This window comes from Castanea sativa, chromosome 7, assembly GCF_040712315.1.
Source record: "Castanea sativa cultivar Marrone di Chiusa Pesio chromosome 7, ASM4071231v1".
Taxonomy (NCBI): domain Eukaryota; kingdom Viridiplantae; phylum Streptophyta; class Magnoliopsida; order Fagales; family Fagaceae; genus Castanea; species Castanea sativa.
In genome coordinates, this window is record NC_134019.1 from 42,106,995 (window position 1) to 42,127,387 (window position 20,393).

At 37.7% G+C, this 20,393-nt stretch overlaps 1 protein-coding gene and 1 pseudogene across 1 annotated transcript; both read left to right on the forward strand.

The window, feature by feature from the left end:
• The first annotated feature begins 754 nt into the window (after nucleotides 1–754).
• Nucleotides 755–2,531, forward strand: LOC142643697 (F-box/kelch-repeat protein At3g23880-like; annotated as a pseudogene).
• A 5,292-nt stretch (nucleotides 2,532–7,823) lies between these two features.
• LOC142642876 (F-box/kelch-repeat protein At3g06240-like) lies at nucleotides 7,824–9,620 on the forward strand. The gene has a single exon (XM_075817316.1). The coding sequence runs from the start codon at nucleotides 8,146–8,148 to the stop codon at nucleotides 9,439–9,441; it is 1,296 nt and encodes a 431-aa protein (XP_075673431.1). The 5' UTR covers nucleotides 7,824–8,145; the 3' UTR covers nucleotides 9,442–9,620.
• Nucleotides 9,621–20,393: the final 10,773 nt, after the last annotated feature.

The window sequence follows — 20,393 nt, forward strand, 5'->3', positions numbered from 1 at the left end:
TTCAGGTTCATGCGATTTTTTGTTTTTTGTTTTTTTTTATTTATTAAAAGCTATATTTTTGATTGATTAATTATTTGTTTTGATTAATTTCAATTAATTATTATTATTTTTTTTAGAATTTCTATTTACCAATTATTGGATTTTTTTTAGAGTTAATAGTTTTTTCGTGCATTGCACGGGTTAGTGATTAGTTATCTTAAAAGTTATAATCCAATAATTTTGGTAGAATAAATCTCTTCAAAATAAAATATTATTAATATTTATAGTATTTTTTATTGATTGAATAGTTTTAAGATCACAAATTATTTTATAATTTTTTTACCACAATTTTAATGTGGCAAATTGTGAGTAGTTGTCTATCACTTTTATATATACATATATATATATATATAAAGATAATTTTTTTTTTCCTTTTATAATTTGAAAATAAATTTAATGTTTTAACTTTTATCATCCACTTGTTCGTGGATTTTTTTTTGAAAATAACGATAAAAGTCAAACAATTTCATTAGTTAGACTCGATTTTGTTCTTTGAAATTGCACTTGGAACTCGAGTGTGAAACACAGATAAACTCGAGTTCCAAGTGTAATTTTAAAGAGCAAAATAGAGTCTAACAAACTCGATTTGTTAAATACCAAAATAGCCTTAATCCTTAGCAAACTAACGTAATTACCTAAGTAATGAAATTATTGGAGGGATATGATTATTTTTTTTTTTTAAAATCCCTCGTTCACTCGTCCTCATCTTCATATCTTTCCTTTTCTTCGCTTTACCTTCACACACAGACAGCCACAGCCACACAGCCAAGGTCCGTCTCTCCCAAAATGCCATAGTTACAGGCCTTAGCTTTCACTCTCACACATAAATCCCACCATGATTTCCCCAACCAAACCCACAAAATCAAGCAAAAAGTTCACATTTTTAACAAGCATTTCTGCTTTGGTCGCTCAGCACTAGCAGCATCATCAGCATCTTCTTGTTCTTCTGCTGCTATATATCTTCAGTTCATTTGCCTCGGCTTGTTGGTGAATCCAACCTCTTTGGCTTTCTGGGTCTGATCCTAAACAATGTCTCAAACAAGGGAACCTCCTCATCCTCGTAGGATCTTCCGACAAAAGAAGGACCATCTCCCACACGACATCGTACTCAACATCTTGGCAAACCTACCTGCCAAATCAGTCCTAAGATTCAGGTGTGTTTCTAAAACCTGGGACTCCTCGATCACCACTCCTAGTTTCATCTCCACCCACCTTAATCTTAACAATAGCAACAACAACTTAGCTTATCTCATAAGCTGTGCTTCTACTCCTATTGATTCTCATTTTGACAATACCACTACTCTTAACAGTACCATCCCAAGCTTTATCGGTGGTTACGACTCCACATTTAATAGAATTTCCGAGTACACAATTCCCTCTGGCTTTTCTTCATCTTGTTACGACACAGCCGATTCATGCAATGGCTTGGTGTGTTTCACTGATCATGAATACCTTCCCGCTAGTACTGGTGATATTTATTTGTGGAACCCCAGCATTAGAAAACTTCAGAGGTTGCCTGGTTTTTCCCCAACCCAATATCATTAGGTTTCTACTGGATTTGCTTATCAGTCCAACACCAATGACTACAAGGTTGTCAAGTTCTCTCAAATGACTAGACCCGACAACAGTGGGATTGAGGCTGAGGCTGAGGTTTACATATTGAGCTCCAACTCTTGGAGAAGGGTTGGAATCTCATTGGCAAACAATTTCATTGGCTTGGCTGTCGACAGTGGGACTTCCACATTTGTTAATGGAGCTTTGCATTGGTTGGGAAATGTTTTTGGAGCCGCATCTCGTTCCATGATTTTGTCATTTGATGTCAATAATGATAAATTTGGAGAGATAGCACTCCCTCATGTACAACAACAGCAACTGCTACCACAAGGTGTAATGGCAATACCAATTGTCTGATGGTGTTCAAGGGGAAACTGGGCTTCATTACTTTGGGTTACCTCCTCCTCGACCACATAAACAACGATGTATACAGAGACTATATAAGGTCGCATGCTAATTCATGCTTCATATGGGTGATGGGAGAGTATGGTGTACATGAATCATGGAGTAAACTTATTTTTGTCCAGTTTGAAAATGTTGCCTCTGTACGTTTCTTTGTTTGCACCAGTCGTGGTGAACTGCTAGTTATAAAGAAGCTTAATCCGGAATCCAATACTGAACGGAGGCGGTTCATGGTTGTTTCACTTGACCTTGAAACTTCACTTGAGAAGGATCTTGGTTTCCAAAAAGTTCCATATATAGCTACTACTTTTATGGAAAGCCTTGTGTTACTTGATGGAGCAACTGAGCTATCTGGATAATTAAGAAGTGAAATCGTTAGTGATAATCATAGGATTTTGTTATGCAAGTGTGATTCAAATGAGACCATTTTCATGTTTTTCCTTTGGTATCATTTTGTTTTGAGGTGGGCAGAAAAGTATTGATGTAATTTAGGTGAATCTTATTCTTGATTTATATTAAAAAAAACTTAATGCTTCTTAGGAGTCTCATATTATGTTTCATATGTGTGCTGTGATCTGGTGTTGTCTAAATCCGAGAGCTACTGCTGTGTGCTTTGATCTGGTGCTGCCTGAGCCTATGAGCTCTGTAGTGCTGTGTTAAGTAGTGACGACATGTAATAAAACTTGCTTGCTTGTACGAACTAATTCAAGATCACTTAGACCAGTTGCATTACTTAGGCACATGTGTATGTTGATAAAGGCAGTATTATGCTATTTTAGCAGTGTAGCAGATATTAAATTTAGAGCATGTGCTCCATTGTTGGAGCATGTGACTGATTGATACGTTGTTAGAGGTAGTTATGCCAGCTGGTATAAGGAGTTACTAGATCAGCTAGATAGTTAATCTACTGGTCAGGATGTGACATTTTACTTGTAACTTTTTGTGTGCCTCTCTAATGGTGTTGTACTTGTAAAAGATTAGATTAAAGACCTTACTTAAATTCAAACAAATAAAATAAACACGGAGTAAAAGAGAGCAAAGACAAGAAGCCCTAAGATGAGAATGTTTGATTAGATTAGAGATCTTACTACTTTCCAACAAAATAAAATAAAAAATGGAACAAAAAAGAGGGAAAAAAAGAAGCCCTAAGATGAGAATGTTAAAAGTGGGATGTGGAAGTTCTTATTTGGCGAGCAAAGGCCCAGCAAAGGTCTTGTGCTTGGTTCCTTGATCAAAATGATATATCTTGCTAGTGGCAGCAGTGCATTTACAATGCGATTTTAGTGACAAAAAGCTCGTTATACTGGCAGATAAACATTTACAAGAAAATTGAGCTTGTTATATCTCATGGCGATTGCATTATCTCATTCCCTTGAGAGAAAGATTGAGATAACAGATAGTGCAGGAACCACTTCTTAACCTATTACTTTGCAAATACCTTCATAACAACTTATATGGTCAAGCAGAGAAGCTTAGGTCAAAGGCATCTCTGTTTGAAGCCAATTCAAAACAACAGGTAGCTCTTACTTGTTTTTAGTACAAAGCTATGTTCCCATTACACTTTGTGGTTACTGACATATAGGATATGGTTCAGATTTCAGCAGGAGGCCAAGTTGCATATCTGCAACTATATATTAACTTTTTAGGGTTTAGTCTAGTGATAGTTATAATTATTGCAAAAGGTTGAACAATTAAGCCAGAGATAATAAACATAACATGACAGCTTATTGAAGACATCCTTTAATGGCATTCTTGTCAACTCTGCACTGTAATATCAACCTCTACACACAGTTATATATTCCTATAAGTGTCTATAATTTTATATATCCCTAATTTTTTATTTTTTGGTTTTGGGTTTTTGCATTATAGTCTAAATTTTGGTGACTGATGTTGAATTTGTGGAATTGGCGATCTGGGTTTTGTTTGTTTTGCTTAAATATTGGTAATTGCCTTTTAAAGTTTAGATTTTGCTTAAATATTGTTTTGAGAAGGGCCTTTTCTTGTTCAAATTTGTTTTGGTTCAAGATCGGGATGCTGTCCTTAATGCTAGATTATGGTATGTGGCCAACAAACCTCTCTTTCTTTGAAGATGGCAGCCTGGTTTGCAACTTAGTAATCTAAAGTTGGGCAAAATTCCTATCTGGGTGAAATTTCTGCAACTGCCTATAGAGTTATGGACCCCCAAGTGCTTGCGTTATTTAGCAAGTGGTGTGGGAAGGCCATTATATGCTGATGCAGTCACTTAACAACACCAGAGGCTTGGATATGCTAGAGTTTGTGTGGAAGTTGGATTTGATGATGAAGCTCCTGATGGAAGGATCTTGGAAGTTTGAATTGAGTATCCATGGAAGCCTGAAAATGTTTGCATTGCAAAGCGTTTGGTCACTTATCCAATTATGTTTAAACTCTTACAATGCATCTTCTCGAGCACTTAACATTTCCTCCCTTTGATTGGTTGACATGCAGTGGGACAACTCAAGGTGATGTTTTTATTTTAAATTCAGCCAGTAAGCAGGTTCAGACAGTTGTTAGGAAAGCACACCTTGGCTTTGTAACTGCACTTTCAATCTTGCATGACTTAAGGTTGTAACATACATATCTGCATTTTACTTCTTGATCACAATTATGCTGCAGCTCTTTCCTCCAATTAATTTGACAGTAAAGAATGTAAACTCTGAATACAGGGCTTTGGCATCTGTATCCCTGGACTCAAGTGCAAGGGTGACACTAATTGAGGAAAACAAGAAAACTGGTACACGCCTCAATTGATTATTTTTGCTGATTATTTAATAATGCATATATTTCCCGCTGTTGAATTGGGGATTTGTTTATCTTGTGTTGATTTCGGATTCTCTCTCATTTCTTGTTTTTTTTTTTTTTTTCACAGGAGCATGGAGCTTGTGGGCCATCTTGTTCGTCATTTTACTTGCCATTGTTGTGTATTTACTATTTTATGAAGAATCAAGTCAAGGTGGCAAAATCTAACCTGCACGACATGAAGTTAGCAAGTTATGGGTTAAGATTTAATGAGTTTGTCTTATATTCGAGTTGACAAGAATGACCTATTTCATAAATTTTTTGTGTTCGTGTCTAACGGAACTCGTTTAACTAAATGTCATTTAACTAATTTACTATATACCTTTCAAAACCTTAGGTATATAAACTTATGCTCTTTCTTCTTCTCAATATATATATATATATATATTCTTTGTTAGTTGCATTCTCCCAAGTCTTGTCGCCGCCTCTTACTCTTAGACCTCAATTTCACCTTATTTTCTTAGCCACTGTCACCCTTTTTTCACTAGGGATGCCAAGTTGCGTTTGCTCTCTTCCTTTACTTCTCTCTATCACTGGAAACCCTAGTTCCTATTGACTTTTATTGTCATCTTTGTATTCTCTGCAACCTTCACATCATTATCGTTGTCTTTTACTTTTACTTTTATCTTTATCTATAATTATTTGTAATATTAAGATATATTATAGTTTTGAATGATTATTTGGGATGCAATTACTTTGGTAAGATTTGAATTTTATATTAGAAAAATTATCTGTTTGGTTTTTCATAATTCAGATCAATTAAATTCAAAGCTTGTAGGGTTACTTATCGTGGAGTTCTTCAAAATCTTTTTGAAATGAGTGGATTTGATTTGTCATATCATCAATAATTTAAAGATACCAAAACAATCCGCTCATTTTACAATGGAAAAATTAGATTCTAAAAACTTAATAATAGAGTTATCTTAAGAACCTTTTAAGAATCGTACTTGGTTTGAATTGGCAATTCATACAGGAGAGTAGTCTACAAACTTTATTATATGCATAAGATGGCTTTGGAATACACAGTATTTTTATTGTAAGTGTTGTTTTGGCCTCTCTTCAAGCTCAATTGTAATTGCCCCTATAGCACGAACTTATTTTTTGAACATTATCTTTTAATTCATGTTTGTTATACATTGTTTGTTACATACTAAATAAAATTATACAACACTGGCTCTCTCTTGGCGAAATTTTTATTTATTTTTATTCTTAACCATATGGTATCATTGCCACTATCAATTAACATCTTTTTTCTTTGGACAAATCCCGTAAATTTTCTTAAAGCCTATATTTGAACAAGGGTAAAACTTAGGTATAGAATTTAAGCGTTGTTTCTTATATTCTTCTTTTAAAATTTTGTTATGTGGATTTTTCTTCATGGGATGAAAATATATTTTTTAGGTAAGTGGCCATATGGTTAAATCTTAAGAGGAGAATTTAAGAAACATTACTTAAATTACTGTACCTAAGTTTTGTCCTTTGAACAATAATATGCATTTCTAAGTGGTGCTAGATTTTTATTTATAATGATATGGTATCATTGCCACCGTTAATCAACATCTTTTTTCTTTGGACAAATCTAATAAATTTTCTTCAAGCCTATATTTGAACCATAATATGCATTTCAAAGTGGTGCTTGATTTTGTTACTTGATGCATTTGAAGATTACCATTGATGCTGCTTATTCCTCTAATCTTCTTCCTCACAAATTTGTTTTCATAGCTTGGGTGGGGTATTGCTTTAGGAATTACTCCTCGATTGGATGATGCAAGTTTTCAAAAACTGCAAATCTTTCTTTTCCTTTTTCTTATTTATGACTTCAAGACAAATTTTGTGTCCGAGTTCGGCTTAGTAAAACTCTTAAATTTTAGCTAAATTAAAATAATAAAATAAGTAATTTCTCTTGACCATTTTTTGCCTCTCCACATTTTACAAAATACAAATGTAATAGTTTTTATTTTTCTCTTGCTCTTTCTCACTTTTTTTTTCTCAAACCTTTTTTTTCTCACTTTTTTTGTTTGTTTGTTTATAAACTCTCTCTCTCTCACGTTAGAAATCTAGGGGGAGAATAAAAATAAAAATAAATAATTGTAGTAAATAAAAACATAGAAGTTTAACTTAAACTCTTACCAAGTTCTTTTTTTTGAGAAAAAACATTACCAAGTAGTTATCCAAATTTTTATACAAAAAAAAAAAATAAATAAAAAGCACTTATCCAAATTTAAAATTTCATCAACAAAATCCATTATGAAACACAAAAAATTATCCAAATTCGAAACTCAAAATTTCACCTTCAAACCCACTACTATAGTTATCTGTACTTTTTTTTTTTCTTTATTTTATATGTCCCTCAATCTTTATCATATTCTCTTTCTTCTTCAAATTCTAAAAAAACAAATTCAATTCTCAGCATCTATTCCCATAATCCCACTAATTTGAAAGGAAGACAATTACTTAAAATTCAATTAGGAAGGTATGAACATAACATTTGTTTTTTAATTAATTTTATTATATTTCTTTCTCTCCCTTAGTCTTTCTTTGATCTCTTTTTCTTTAATTGCTCTACACATAAAAAAAAAAAAAAATGGTTGATTTGCATTTTTCATAATGAATACAAAATTATTATCTTAAAACTTAAAGCCCAATAATTTTGGTAGGATAAATCTCTTCAAAATAAAATATTATTAATATTTATAGTATTTATTAATTGAATGGTTTTAACATCACAACCTATTTTATAAAATTTTTACTACAATATTAATGTGGTAAACTGTGAGTGGTTGTCTACCACTTATATATATATATATGTGTGTGTGTGTGTTCAAAAAATTTTCTCCACCACTTATATTTTGTTGAATTGCAATTGTAATAAAAAAATTGTGAAATAATTTATATATATATATAATTTTTTTTTGAAAAGATATATAATTTTTTTTCCTTTTAAAATTTGTAAATAAATTTAATCTTTTAACTTTTATCGTCCACTCGTTCACTCATCCTGTCATCTTCATAACTTTCCTTTTCTTCGCTTTACCTTCACACACAGACACAGCCACAGATACACAGCCCGGGTCCGTCTCTCCCAAAATGCCATAGTTACAGGCCTTAGCTTTCACTCTCACACATAAACCCCACCATGATTTCTTCAACCAAACCCACAAAATCAAGCAAAACGTTGACATTTTTAACCAGCATTTCTGCTTTGGTCGCTCAGCACTAGCAGCAGCAGCATCAGCAAATTCTTGTTCTTCTGCTACTATATATCTTCAGTTCATTTGCCTCGGCTTGTTGGTGAATCCAACCTCTTTGGCTTTCTGGGTCTGATCCTAAACAATGTCTCAAACACGGGAACCTCCTCATCCTCGTAGGATCTTCCGACAAAAGAAGGAACATCTCCCACACGACATCGTACTCAACATCTTGGCAAACCTACCTGCCAAATCAGTCCTAAGATTCAGGTGTGTTTCTAAAACCTGGGACTCCTCGATCACCACTCCTAGTTTCATCTCCACCCACCTTAATCTTAACAATAACAACAACAACTTAGCTTATCTCATAAACTTTGCTTCTACTCATATTGATTCTCATTTTAACAATACCACTACTTTTAAGAGTACCATACCAAGCTTTATCGGTGGTTACGACCCCACATTTAATAGGATTTCCGAGTACCCAATTCCCTCTGGCTTTCCTTCATCTTATTACTACACAGCTGATTCATGCAATGGCTTGGTGTGTTTCACTCAACATGGATACTATCCCTGGCATCCCACTATTACTGGTGCTATATATTTGTGGAACCCCAGCATTAGAAAACTTAAGAGGTTGCCTGATTTTTCCCCAACCCAACATGATTGGCTTTCTACTGGATTTGCTTATCAGTCCAACACCAATGACTACAAGGTTGTCAAGATATCTCAAATGAATATACCCGACAACGATGTGATTGAGACTGAGGCTGAGGTTTACACATTGAGCTCCAACTCTTGGAGAAGGGTTGGAATCTCATTGGCAAACACTTTTTGGGGCTTGCCTGTCGACAATTGGACTGGCACATTTGTTAGTGGAGCTTTGCATTGGTTGGGATATGTTTGTGAAGCCGCATCTCGTTACATGATTTTGTCATTTGATGTCAATAATGATAAATTTGGAGAGATAGCACTCCCTGATGGACAACAACAACAACTGCTACCACAAGGTGTAATGGCAAAACCAAATCGTCTGATGGTGTTCAAGGGGAAACTGGGCTTCATTACATTGGATTACCTCCTACTCAACCACATCAACAACGATGTATACGAAAACTATATGAGGTCGCATGCTAATTCATGCTTCATATGGGTGATGGGAGAGTATGGTGTACATGAATCATGGAGTAAACTTTTTTTTGTCCAGTTTGAAAATGTTGTCTCTGTACATTTCTGTGGTTGCACCAGTCATGGTGAACTGCTAGTTATAAAGAAGCTTGATCCTGAATCCAACATTGAACGGAAGCGGTTCACGGTTGTTTCGCTTGACCTTGAAACTTCACTTGAGAAGGATCTTGGTTTCCAAAAAGTTCCATATATAGCTACTACTTTTATGGAAAGCCTTGTGTTACTTGATGGAGCAACTGAGCTATCTGGATAAGAAGTGAAATCGTTAGTGATAATCATAGGATTTTGTTATGCAAGTGTGATTCAAATGAGACCATTTTCATGTTTTTCCTTTGGTATTATTTTGTTTTGAGGTGGGCAGAAAAGTATTGATGTAATTTAGGTGAATCTTATTCTTGATTTATATAAAAAAAACTTAATGCTTCTTAGGAATCTCATATTATGTTTCATATGTGTGCTGTGATCTGGTGTTGTCTAAACCCTAGAGCTACTGCTGTGTGCTGTGTGCTGTGTGCTTTGATCTGGTGCTGCCAGAGCCTATGAGCTCTCTAGTGCTGTGTTAAGTAGCGACTACATGTAATAAAAGCTTGCTTGCTTGTACGAACTAATTCAAGATCACTTAGATCAGTTGCATACTTAGGCACATGCGTGTGTTGATAAGGGCAGTATTGTGCTATTTTAGTAGTGTAGCGGATATTAAATTTAGAGCATGTGCTCCATTGTTGGAGCATGTGACTGATTGGTAGGTTGTTATAGGTAGTTATGCCAGCTGGTGTAAGGAGTTACTAGATCAGCTAGATAGTTAATCTACTGGTCAGGATGGTACACATACAAATAGGTATTTGGCTTTGTAATGAGATCATGCAGAAATTAACCAACAACTATGTTTCGTGTTCTCTCTTCTCCCTCACAATTCTTGGAGGTCAGTCATATCCTCCAATATTTCAATCAACCCTTAAACACTACCTGCCACCGAAGCTCTTAACAATTCTTGTGGCAATTTCATGAAAGGATTTGACATTTTACTTGTGGCTTTTTGTGTGCCTCTCTAATGGTGTTGTAACTTGTTAAAGATTAGATTAAAGACCTTACTTAAATCCAAACAAATAAAATAAAAACGGAGTAAAAGAGAGCAAAGACAAGAAGCCCTAAGATGAGAATGTTTGATTAGATTAGAGATCTGACTACTTTCCAACAAAATAAATAAAAAATGTAACAAAAAAGAGGGAAGAAAAGAAACCCTAAGATGAGAATGTTAAAAGTGGGATGTGGAAGTTCTTATTTGGCGAGCAAAGGCCCAGCAAAGGTCTTGTGCTTGGTTCCTTGATCAGAATGATATATCATGCTAGTGGCTGCAGCGCATTTGCAATGCAATTTTCGTGACAAAAAGCTCATTCTACTGGCAGATAAACATTTACAAGAAAATTAAGCTTGTTATATCTCATGGGGATTGCATTATCTCATTCCCTTGAGAGAAAGATTGAGATAACAGATAGTACAGGAACCACTTCTTAACTTACTACTTTGCAAATACCTTCATAACAACTTATATGGTCAAGCAGAGAAGCTTAGGTCAAAGGCACCTCTGTTTGAAGCCCATTCAAAACAACAGGTAACTCTTAATTGTTTTTAGTACAAAGCTATGTTCCCATTACACTTTATGGTTACTGACTTATAGGATATGGTTCAGATTTCAGCAGGATGCCAAGTTGCATATCTGCAACTATATATTAACTTTTTAGGGTTTAGTCCAGTGATAGTTATAATTATTTTAAAAGGTTGAACAATTTAGCCAGAGATAATAAACATAACATGACAGCTTATTGAAGACATCTTTTGATGGCATTCTTGTCAACTCTGCACTGTAATATCAACCTCTACACACAGTTATATATTCCTATAAGTGTTTATAATTTTATACATCCCTAATTTTTTATTTTTTGGTTTTGGGTTTTTGTATTATAGTCTAAATTTTGGTGACTGATGTTGAATTTGTGGAATTGGCGATCTGGGTTTTGTTTGTTTTGCTTAAATATTGGTAATTGCGTTTTAAAGTTTAGATTTTGCTTAAATATTGTTTTGGGAAGGGCCTTTTCTTGTTCAAATTTATTTTGGTTCAAGATCGGGATGCTGTCCTTAATGCTAGATTATGGTATGTGGCCAACAAACCTCTCTTTCGTTGAAGATGGCAGCCTGGTTTGCAACTTAGTAATCTAAAGTTGGGCAAAATTCCTATCTGGGTGATATTTCTGCAACTGCCTATAGAGTTATGGACCCCCAAGTGCTTGAGTTATTTAGCAAGCGGTGTGGGAAGGCCATTATATGCTGATGCAGTCACTTAACAACACCATAGGCTTGGATATGCTAGAGTTTGTGTGGAAGTTGGACTTGATGATGAACCTCCTGATGGAAGGATCTTGGAAGTTTGAATTGAGTATCCATGGAAGCCTGAAAATGTTTGCATTGCAAAGCGTTTGGTCACTTATCCAATTATGTTTAAACTCTTATAATGCATCTTCTCGAGCACTTAACATTTCCTCCCTTTGATTGGTTGACATGCAGTGGGACAACTCAAGGTGATGTTTTTATTTTAAATTCAGCCAGTAAGCAGGTTCAGACAGTTGTTAGGAAAGCACACCTTGACTTTGTAACTGCACTTTCATTCTTGCATGACTTAAGGTTGTAACATACATATCTGCATTTTACTTCTTGATCACAATTATGCTGCAGCTCTTTCCTTCAATTAATTTGACAGTGAAGCATGTAAACTCTGAATACAGGGCTTTGGCATCTGTATCCCTGGACTCAAGTGCAAGGGTGACACTAATTGAGGAAAACAAGAAAACTGGTACACGCCTCAATTGATTATTTGAGCTGATTATTTAATAATGTATATATTTCCCGCTGTTGAATTGGGGGTTTGTTTATCTTGTGTTGATTTCGGATTCTTTCTCATTTCTTGTTTTTTTTTTTCACAGGAGCATGGAGCGTGTGGGCCATCTTGTTCCTCATTTTACTTGCCATTGTTGTGTATTTACTATTTTATGAAGAATCAAGTCAAGGTGGCAAAATCCGACTTGACATGACATGAAGTTAGCAAGTTATGGGTTGAGATTTAATGAGTTTGTTTTATATTCGGGTTGACACAAATGACCCATTTCATAAACTTTTTGTGTTCGTGTCCAACGGAACTCGTTTAACTAAACGTCATTTAACTAGTTTGCTATATACCTTTCAAAACCTTAGGTATATAAACTTATTTTTTTACTTCTTCTCAAAAAAAAAAAAAAACTTATTTTCTTTGTTAGTTGCATTCTCCCAAGTCCTGTGGCCGCCTCTCACTCTTAGACCTCAGTTTCACCTTATTTTCTTAGCCACTGTCACCCTTCTGTCACTAGGGATGCCAAGTTGCGTTTGCTCTCTTCCTTTACTTCTCTCTATCACTAGAAACCCTAGTTCCTATTGACATTTATAGTCATCTTTGTATTCTCTGCAACTGTTGCATCATTATCGTCGTCTTTTACTTTTACTTTTATCTTTATCTATAACTAGAAGGTTGCCCTCGCATTGTGTAGATAATGTTGTAAACTTTTATGTAAAATGGTTTTGGAAATTTTTGCACATATATTATAGTATAAATAATAGATATTTTCATTGCTAAAATCACCTATAATTATAGTAGAAACTTCAAAGCATGTAGGCATATTTTGTTGCCTACCATCAGTTGATCATAAACCAATTAATTGCAAGCATACATAATGCATAATTGCATATCAAACTCCTTGAATGTATGCCAGGATGAGGACCAGAAAAAAGAGCATTTCTCGAGCCTTGGGAAAATGAGGGTGCGGGTGGTTAAGAAGAGAATTCCAATCACTCCTGTTTTTTCTGTCCCTAAGATCAAAAGGGTCGCTTCTCCTGCTACTTTGATGGAAGAGATCACTCCTCATCTGAAGAGGCAACTAATGGCAGATAAGGGCAGAAGGCTAGCTCTCGGTTGTCCAATATTTAGGACAATGTCGGTCTAGCTTTAACGAAGGTGCAAGACACCTATACTGCCGAGGATCTCAAGGTGCTCTCCAGAATGCCTTCCTACGAGATCGTGAGTCGTCATTTCCACAAATTGGTCCAGGTATTGCATTTGTGCTCCCTTTTTTTTTTTTTTTTTTTCAAGGTTTTGCGCCTCATACAACCTTCCTTTTTCCTTAGGTGTTGGGTGAGGTGATTCATATTACCTCTGAGTACTTGGGCCATGAGGTGAAGGCAATATCGACGGGTTCCAAGGTGGACACTCTGGAGGCCGAGAGTGCAAAGCTAAGGAGGGACCTGATCTTTGCAATGGATGAGGCCAATTTTGCCAAGGAGAGGGCTAATGTTTTGGAAGACAAGCTGAAGGTTGAGAAACAGCTGACTTTGGAGAAGGATGAGCAACTACAGGTAGTGAACCAGAAAATCAAGACTGTAGCTACTAAAGCCGTCGAGGCCTTTCAACATACTGAGGAGTATAACACTGTGCTCTTCAACTAGTACTACAAAGGTTTCGAGCTTCTTCGGCAATACCTCATCAAGCACCCCTCGGGAGTGGATTTAGAAAATCTGGATTTTGAGGCAGTTGATAGAGAGATGGAGATTAATGAGGCATCCCAATCTACTGCAGCGGTTCCTAAGGACAGTGCGTCGAGTGGGGCTAGCCATGGATTTGAGGGTGCTGCGACTGATGTGGCTGGTGGGAATGAAGCTGCTACTTAGCTGTTTATAAAATCTATCCAGTATTTTTTTTTGTTCTTATTTCATTTTTGGCGCCTAGTGTGTTTTTTGGTTTTTATATTCTGCTTTCAAGACAATGCCTTTTGCCCAGTGTTTTCACACCTTTGATGGTTTTTCTTCTATTATTTCATGGTCATCATGTTGAAATTCTTGGTGATCTGCATGTGACTTGTGCTTTTGTGAGAATTCTCATCTGCTTATGCTTTTCGTTAGTAGTTTATATTCGTTAGTGACTTACCTTCGTCTAATGAATCTCATTACTTGACCTCCTTTAGGTAATTTACATCCATTTAAGGAATTTATCACTTGGCTTCATTAGTGATTTACATCCGTCCAAGGAATTTTATCACTTGAGCATTTTTTAGGTGATTTACATCCATTTAAGGAATTTTATCACTTGGCTTCGTCAGTGATTTACATCCGTCTAAGGAATTTTATTACTTAACATTTTTTAGGTGATTCACATCCATTTAAGGAATTTTATCACTTGGCTTCGTTAGTGATTTACATCCGTTTAAGGAATTTTATCACTTAGCCTTTTCTTTTATTATTTATACACAATTTGCTGAAATATTTGCTGAATAGTACTTTTATTGCCTTATTATAAATAAAGGCGCCACTGTCATGAATACAATGGTGTTTCTAGTTTTACTAATAATACTTTTTCAAATGCTTGATATTCCATGGTCGCGGTAACTTCTTTCTATCCATGGACTCTAGGTGGTAGCTGTCTTGTCTTGAATAATGGATAACTTTGTAAGGTCCTTCCCAAGTTGGTCTGAGCTTTCCTTGGGTTGGATTCTTTGTTGCCAGTGTGACTCTATGTAGGACAAGATCTCCAATGTCAAGTCTCCTAAGCTTTACTCTTTTGTTGTAATACTCGGTCATCTTTTGCTAATATTTTGTCATCTTCTGGGACGCCTCCTTTCTCACCTCGTCCAGGCAATCCAGGTTGACTATTAACTGGTTGTCGTTGCCATTTTCATGGAAGGCCTCTCTTTTCATGCTGATGACTCCTACTTCGACCGGTATTACTACTTTTGTGCCGCAGGTAAGTCTGAATCTCTCCTGTAGGGGTACTCGCGGTGGTTTTGTACGCCTATAAGACACTGGGCAGTTCTTCCGGCCATGCGCTCTTCGCCTCCTCCAGCCGAACTTTGATAATCTTCAATAGTGTTCGATTCGTCACTTCTGTCGGTCCATTGGCTTGTGGATGTCCTGGAGATGAAAAATGGTTTTTGATTCCTAGTCCCGAGAAAAAGTTCCTGAAGTCTTGATTGTCGAATTAGCGTTCATTGTCCGATATTATTGTTCATGGTATCCCGAACCTGCAAACTATATTTCTCCACATGAAGTTCTGGATCTTTGCCTTCGTGATAGTCGGTAATGCTTTTGCGTCAACCCATTTAGTAAAATAGTCAATCGCGACCAGCAGGAATTTTACCTGTCTCTTCCTTAGGGTAATGAACCCATAATGTCAATCCCTCACTGGGCGAATGGCCACGGGGAGGTTATGGGTGTCAACTTCTCTCCTACGATACGCTGAATATTCCCGAACCTCTGACACTTGTCGCATCATTCAACGAACTTCCTTGCGTCTTTCTGCATGGTAGACTAGAAATAACCTGTTTTGATGATCTTACTTACTAGGAACCTTGGGCCTGTGTGGTCTCCGCATATTCCTTCGTGGACTTCCTCCAGGATGTACTTAGCTTCACTTTCTTCGACACACTTCAAGGCATAGAGAACCCCTTTTTGTACAAGGCGTTGTTTAGGATAGTGAACCAGACCACCATTTTCCTGACTTTTCTGGCCTTATCAACATCTGCTGGAAGTCGTTCATCTCGGACGAAGGACAGGATTGGGGTCATTCAACTGTTTTCACTTTGAACCACGAAAGTGTGAAATTCTTCAATACTAGGATGCTTTTGGACTTCCATCTACAAGTCTGGGAGCGTTAGCCCTTCTTCCGACGATGCCTACTTTGCTATTCCATCTGCTTCTGAGTTCTGGCTCCTAGGGACCTGTGTGAACTCTACCCGATCAAACTCTTGCGCCAGATGCTTTGTCATCCTAAGGTATTTCTACATCCTATCCTCCTTTGCCTTGTATTCTTCCTTTATTTACCCTACAACTAACTTAGAATCACTCTAAAGGAGCAGGTTATTGGTTCCCAATGCCTTTTTGACCTTTAACCCCATCAGTATTGCTTCATATTCCGTTTCATTGTCGGTGGCGGGAAATTGAAGCTGAACTTTGTATTTGAGCATATCTCCTTCGAGAGAAACGATGATAACCCTTACTCCTCCTTTTTTGGGCTGACGACCCACCAGTCTGGATCATCCATCTCTCTGCCTCGTCTTGGACTCCTTCTTCATCAAGAGTCATGAATTCGGCGACGAAGTCGGCTAACGCTTGTATCTTGATCACTGTTCTAGGGTGGTATTCAATGTTGAATTGGCTAAGTTCAATTGCCCATTGCACCATTCTTCCTGCAGCTTTGGGTTTGTTCATTGACTTCCTTATAGGTTGATCCGTCATTACTAGAATAAGACAGCTTACGAGAGGCTACTATCAGAGTGAATGCAATATTTTCGATCCGTAGGTATTTTGCCTCAGCTCCTTGGAAGGCTTGACTGACATAGTAAATCGAGAGTTGTGTTCTATTCTCTTCTCGAATCAAGGTTTCACTCACGGCTATTTCTTAAGTAGACAGGTTTTCTCCTTCTTTTGACGGACTCAGGAGTGGTGGGTTTCTTAAGTAGTGTTTCAGCTCTTGAAAGGCTTTCTTACATTCCTCTGTCCAGGCAAAGACCTGCTTTAGAGTCTTGAAGAAGGGAAGACACTTGTCCGTTGCTTTAGAAACGAAATGGTTAAGGGCTGCTATCCTTCCAGTTAACTTTTGAACTTCCTTCACTATTTTTTTTATGCCATCTCTAATATGGCCCGTATTTTTTCTAGGTTTGCTTCTATCCCCCTCTAACCCCAAGAAATTTCCGCATGCGACCTCGAAGGCGCACTTGCTAGGGTTCAACTTCATCTAGTACCGTTTGAGGGTCTCGAAGGTTTCCTCAAGGTCGTCCAGATGTGTGGCTTCCTCCTTGCTCTTGACAAGCATATCGTTTACATACATCTCCATGTTCCTCCCGATCTATTCGTTGAACATCTTGTTGACTAACCTTTGGTAGGTCGCTCTTGCATTTTTCAGTCCGAAGGGCATCACCTTATAATAGTAGAGCCTTTGGCTAGTGATGAAGACAGACTTCTCTTGATCTTCCTTTAACATCTTAATTTGGTTGTACCTAGAGAACGTGACCATGAATGTCAAGAGCCTATGCCCAGCCATGGAGTCCACGAGTTGGTCTATTCTAGGCAGGGGGAAGCTGTCTTTTGGGCAGGCTTTATTCAGGTCTGTGAAGTCCATGCATATTCTTCATATTCTGTTCGCTTTCTTCATTAGGATGATGTAAGCCAGCCAATCTGGGTAATAGACTTCTCTGATGAGACCTGCAGACAACAACTTGCTCACCTCGTCCATGATGGCCTTGTTTCGTTTAGGGGCAAACACCTGTCGTTTCTGCTGGACGAGTTTTCTTGAGATCCACATTCAAGTGGTGCTGTATCACTTCAGCTGCTATGCCTAGCGTATCTTCGTGACTCCACACGAAGACATCTAGGTTACTTTTTAGGAACTGGACCAGCTTCTCCTTCATCTGGACACTCAAGTCAATCCCTATCTTTGTATTCTTTGATGGTTCTTTGTCTACTAGCTCCACGATAAGGCTTTCACTTTCTCCTCCTCCTTTTCCTCGAACACCCATGTGTGGTTTTCTTTAGCTACTAGGACTGCCTGGTAGCATTCTCTGGCTAGTACCTAATCTCCTTTTACTTCGCCCACACCATATTCTGTTGGGAACTTTACCTTCAGGCAGTATGTGGAAGTTGCTGCCTTCTAGCGGTTGAGTGTAGGCCTCCCAATAATTACATTATACGAGGATGGGCAATCCGCTACCAGGAAGTCCAGCTGATGAGTTACCTATTAGGGGTGAGTCCCCACTATGACCGTCAATGCTACTATCCCCTTGGGGTACACCTAGTCTTCGCTGAAACTAACAAGGGGGGATTCAAAAGGCCGTAGTCTCTTGGGATCTACTTTCAGCTGCTGAAAAGCTGAGAGATGTATGACATTTGCAGAACCACCGTTGTCTATGAGGTTCCGCCTGGTGTTGAACCATTCTATCATAACTTCTATCATAAGCGTGATGATTAAAGGGTCGTCATGCGGCTGCTTCACACCCCTATCATCTTCTTCTGAAAAACAGATGTTAGTTTCTATCCTTCTCCTTTGCTTTAAGGGCGGTAACCTGTGGATGCTGCTCATTTGCCTCTACTGTGACTTCTTGAAGGACTTGAAAGATCCTCTTGCGGATAGTCCTCTAATGATCACTTTTATTTCTCCTATCGCAATTTATGGATGATTAGATGGCTTTGCCTCGTCTCTGGGAGCAGCCTTATGTCTCTTGCTATCGTTATCTCTTGGTTGGCTAGATTCCCCTTTCTTCACGAATTTCTGAAGCTTTCCTTTCTGGATAAGTTCTTCAATCTGCTACTTTAGGTCTCTGCAGTCTTTAGTGTAATGGCCATGGTCCTTGTGGAAGCGGCAGTTCTTCCTCTTGTCTTGCACGCTCAGTGATAAGTGTAGTGGCTTTAACCATTTAAGGTGATGGCCGTCTTTAATCTGCATTAAAATTTTGTCAACGGGTATAACTAAAAGGGTAAATTTTACCGTTCTGGGCGTTTTGTTGTCCCTCTGTTTGCTCCTATTAGTCTCCTAACGGTCCCCTCTATCTCTTTTTCATCCCTTACGGTCATCTTTTTTTCCCTCCTTCTCGAAGGGCTTATCCTCGTCACCTATTGCCACTAATGCATCTTCAGTGTTCATGTATTTCTGAGCTTTCAACAACATTCTACCATTGTCTTTGAAGGGCTTTTCGCGAGTGCAACCACGAACTCTCTGGATTTCTGCCCAGCTTTAAAGGTGGTTAATTGCACTTTATCCTTTGCTTCGTCAATTTCCAAGATTTCTCTAGTGAAACGTTTCACATACAACCACAAGGTTTCCTTTTCTCCTTGCCTTATGGTGAGTAGGTGATCTAAAAGCCTTTTTGGGAGCTGTTTGCCGACGATGTGGCATACAAACTAGTTGCTTAGTTGTCCGAAGTTGTCGATGGACGATGTTGCTAGCTTGCTAAACCACACTCTCGTTGCCCCCTTGAGAGTGGTAGGGAATGAACGACACAGTCGTCCGGGCGCTGTTTCAGACTCAAAGTCATTTTGAAGGTGGTGATGTGATCCAGCGGATCTTTTAAACCATCAAAGGATTCAAGCTGCAGAAGGCGAAACTTCGGGGGCATGGGCCACTTTAGGACCTTTGTTGTGAAAGGCGAGTCCGTCCTTTTGACCATTCCGTCCAAGTTCCGATCAGTCTTCTCCCTTATCGCACTTCTCAGCTCATCCATCTCTTTCCTCATTTCTTTGAGGAGGTCTGAGTTCGCTTCCTCAGGGGTATTTGGTCGTTGGTGATCATTCCTTTTATGGCTATCTTCATCGTCATTCAAGTTAGTCCCACAACGATTCTCCTCTTGCTGAAGTTGCAACCTCATCTTCTGATCCTGTCTTGTAAGCTCCTCTACGCTGGCTTTAAGTGTTTGGATCTGCAGGGCTAGTGCTACAGAATCTTGTGGTGTGCTGGACTCCATTTCAACTTTAGGATTGAATGGAACTACACTTTCGGACTAAAGTACGAAATTGTAGTCCCCATAGACAGCGCCAAACTGATGATGCCAAAATCATCAATTGAATGGGTTTGTCCAGATGGATTAGCATGGGTTCGTCCTTGAGACCTGTTAAATTAAGAACAAAGTCCTCCCTGTGTGGTCACCAGTGTGGTGTTGGCCACAGAGTTTCCGATGATAAAGGCAGACAATGAATCTTTCAATAATAGAGAGAACTTATGGGTGGGAATAAGTATATGCGTGTACCTCTTTTGGGATTTGTCAGGTCTGTATATATAGGCTTTCTTAAATAGCCGTTGTCCTCCTTAAATAGTGAATTCAATTTTGCTTGGGTAATGCCTCAGGTCTTTACTTGGTCTTTATGAGGGCTTGTTGATATGTAACTGCCGGGCATTGAATGGTGGCTTTTATGGTGTCTGGTTTTCGTCTAGGTTGGCTTTCCCTAGATGAGGGTAATTATTCTGTCTATCATTCTCCATTGTGGTTAACATAGAGAAGAAAACCCAGATCGATCATAGATGATAAAAAAATTGTTAAAACAAAAAACCATATTTACTGAACTTGCCTCAATAGAAAATGAAATAAGAAAAAGGCCAAATACATCTACCTACTACGATATTTTATTAATTTATTACAAGCGAAT

Excerpts from the sequence above, each read along its gene's own strand:
- LOC142642876 (XM_075817316.1), top strand. The coding sequence starts at position 8,146 with ATGTCTCAAACACGGGAACCTCCTCATCCTCGTAGGATCTTCCGACAA.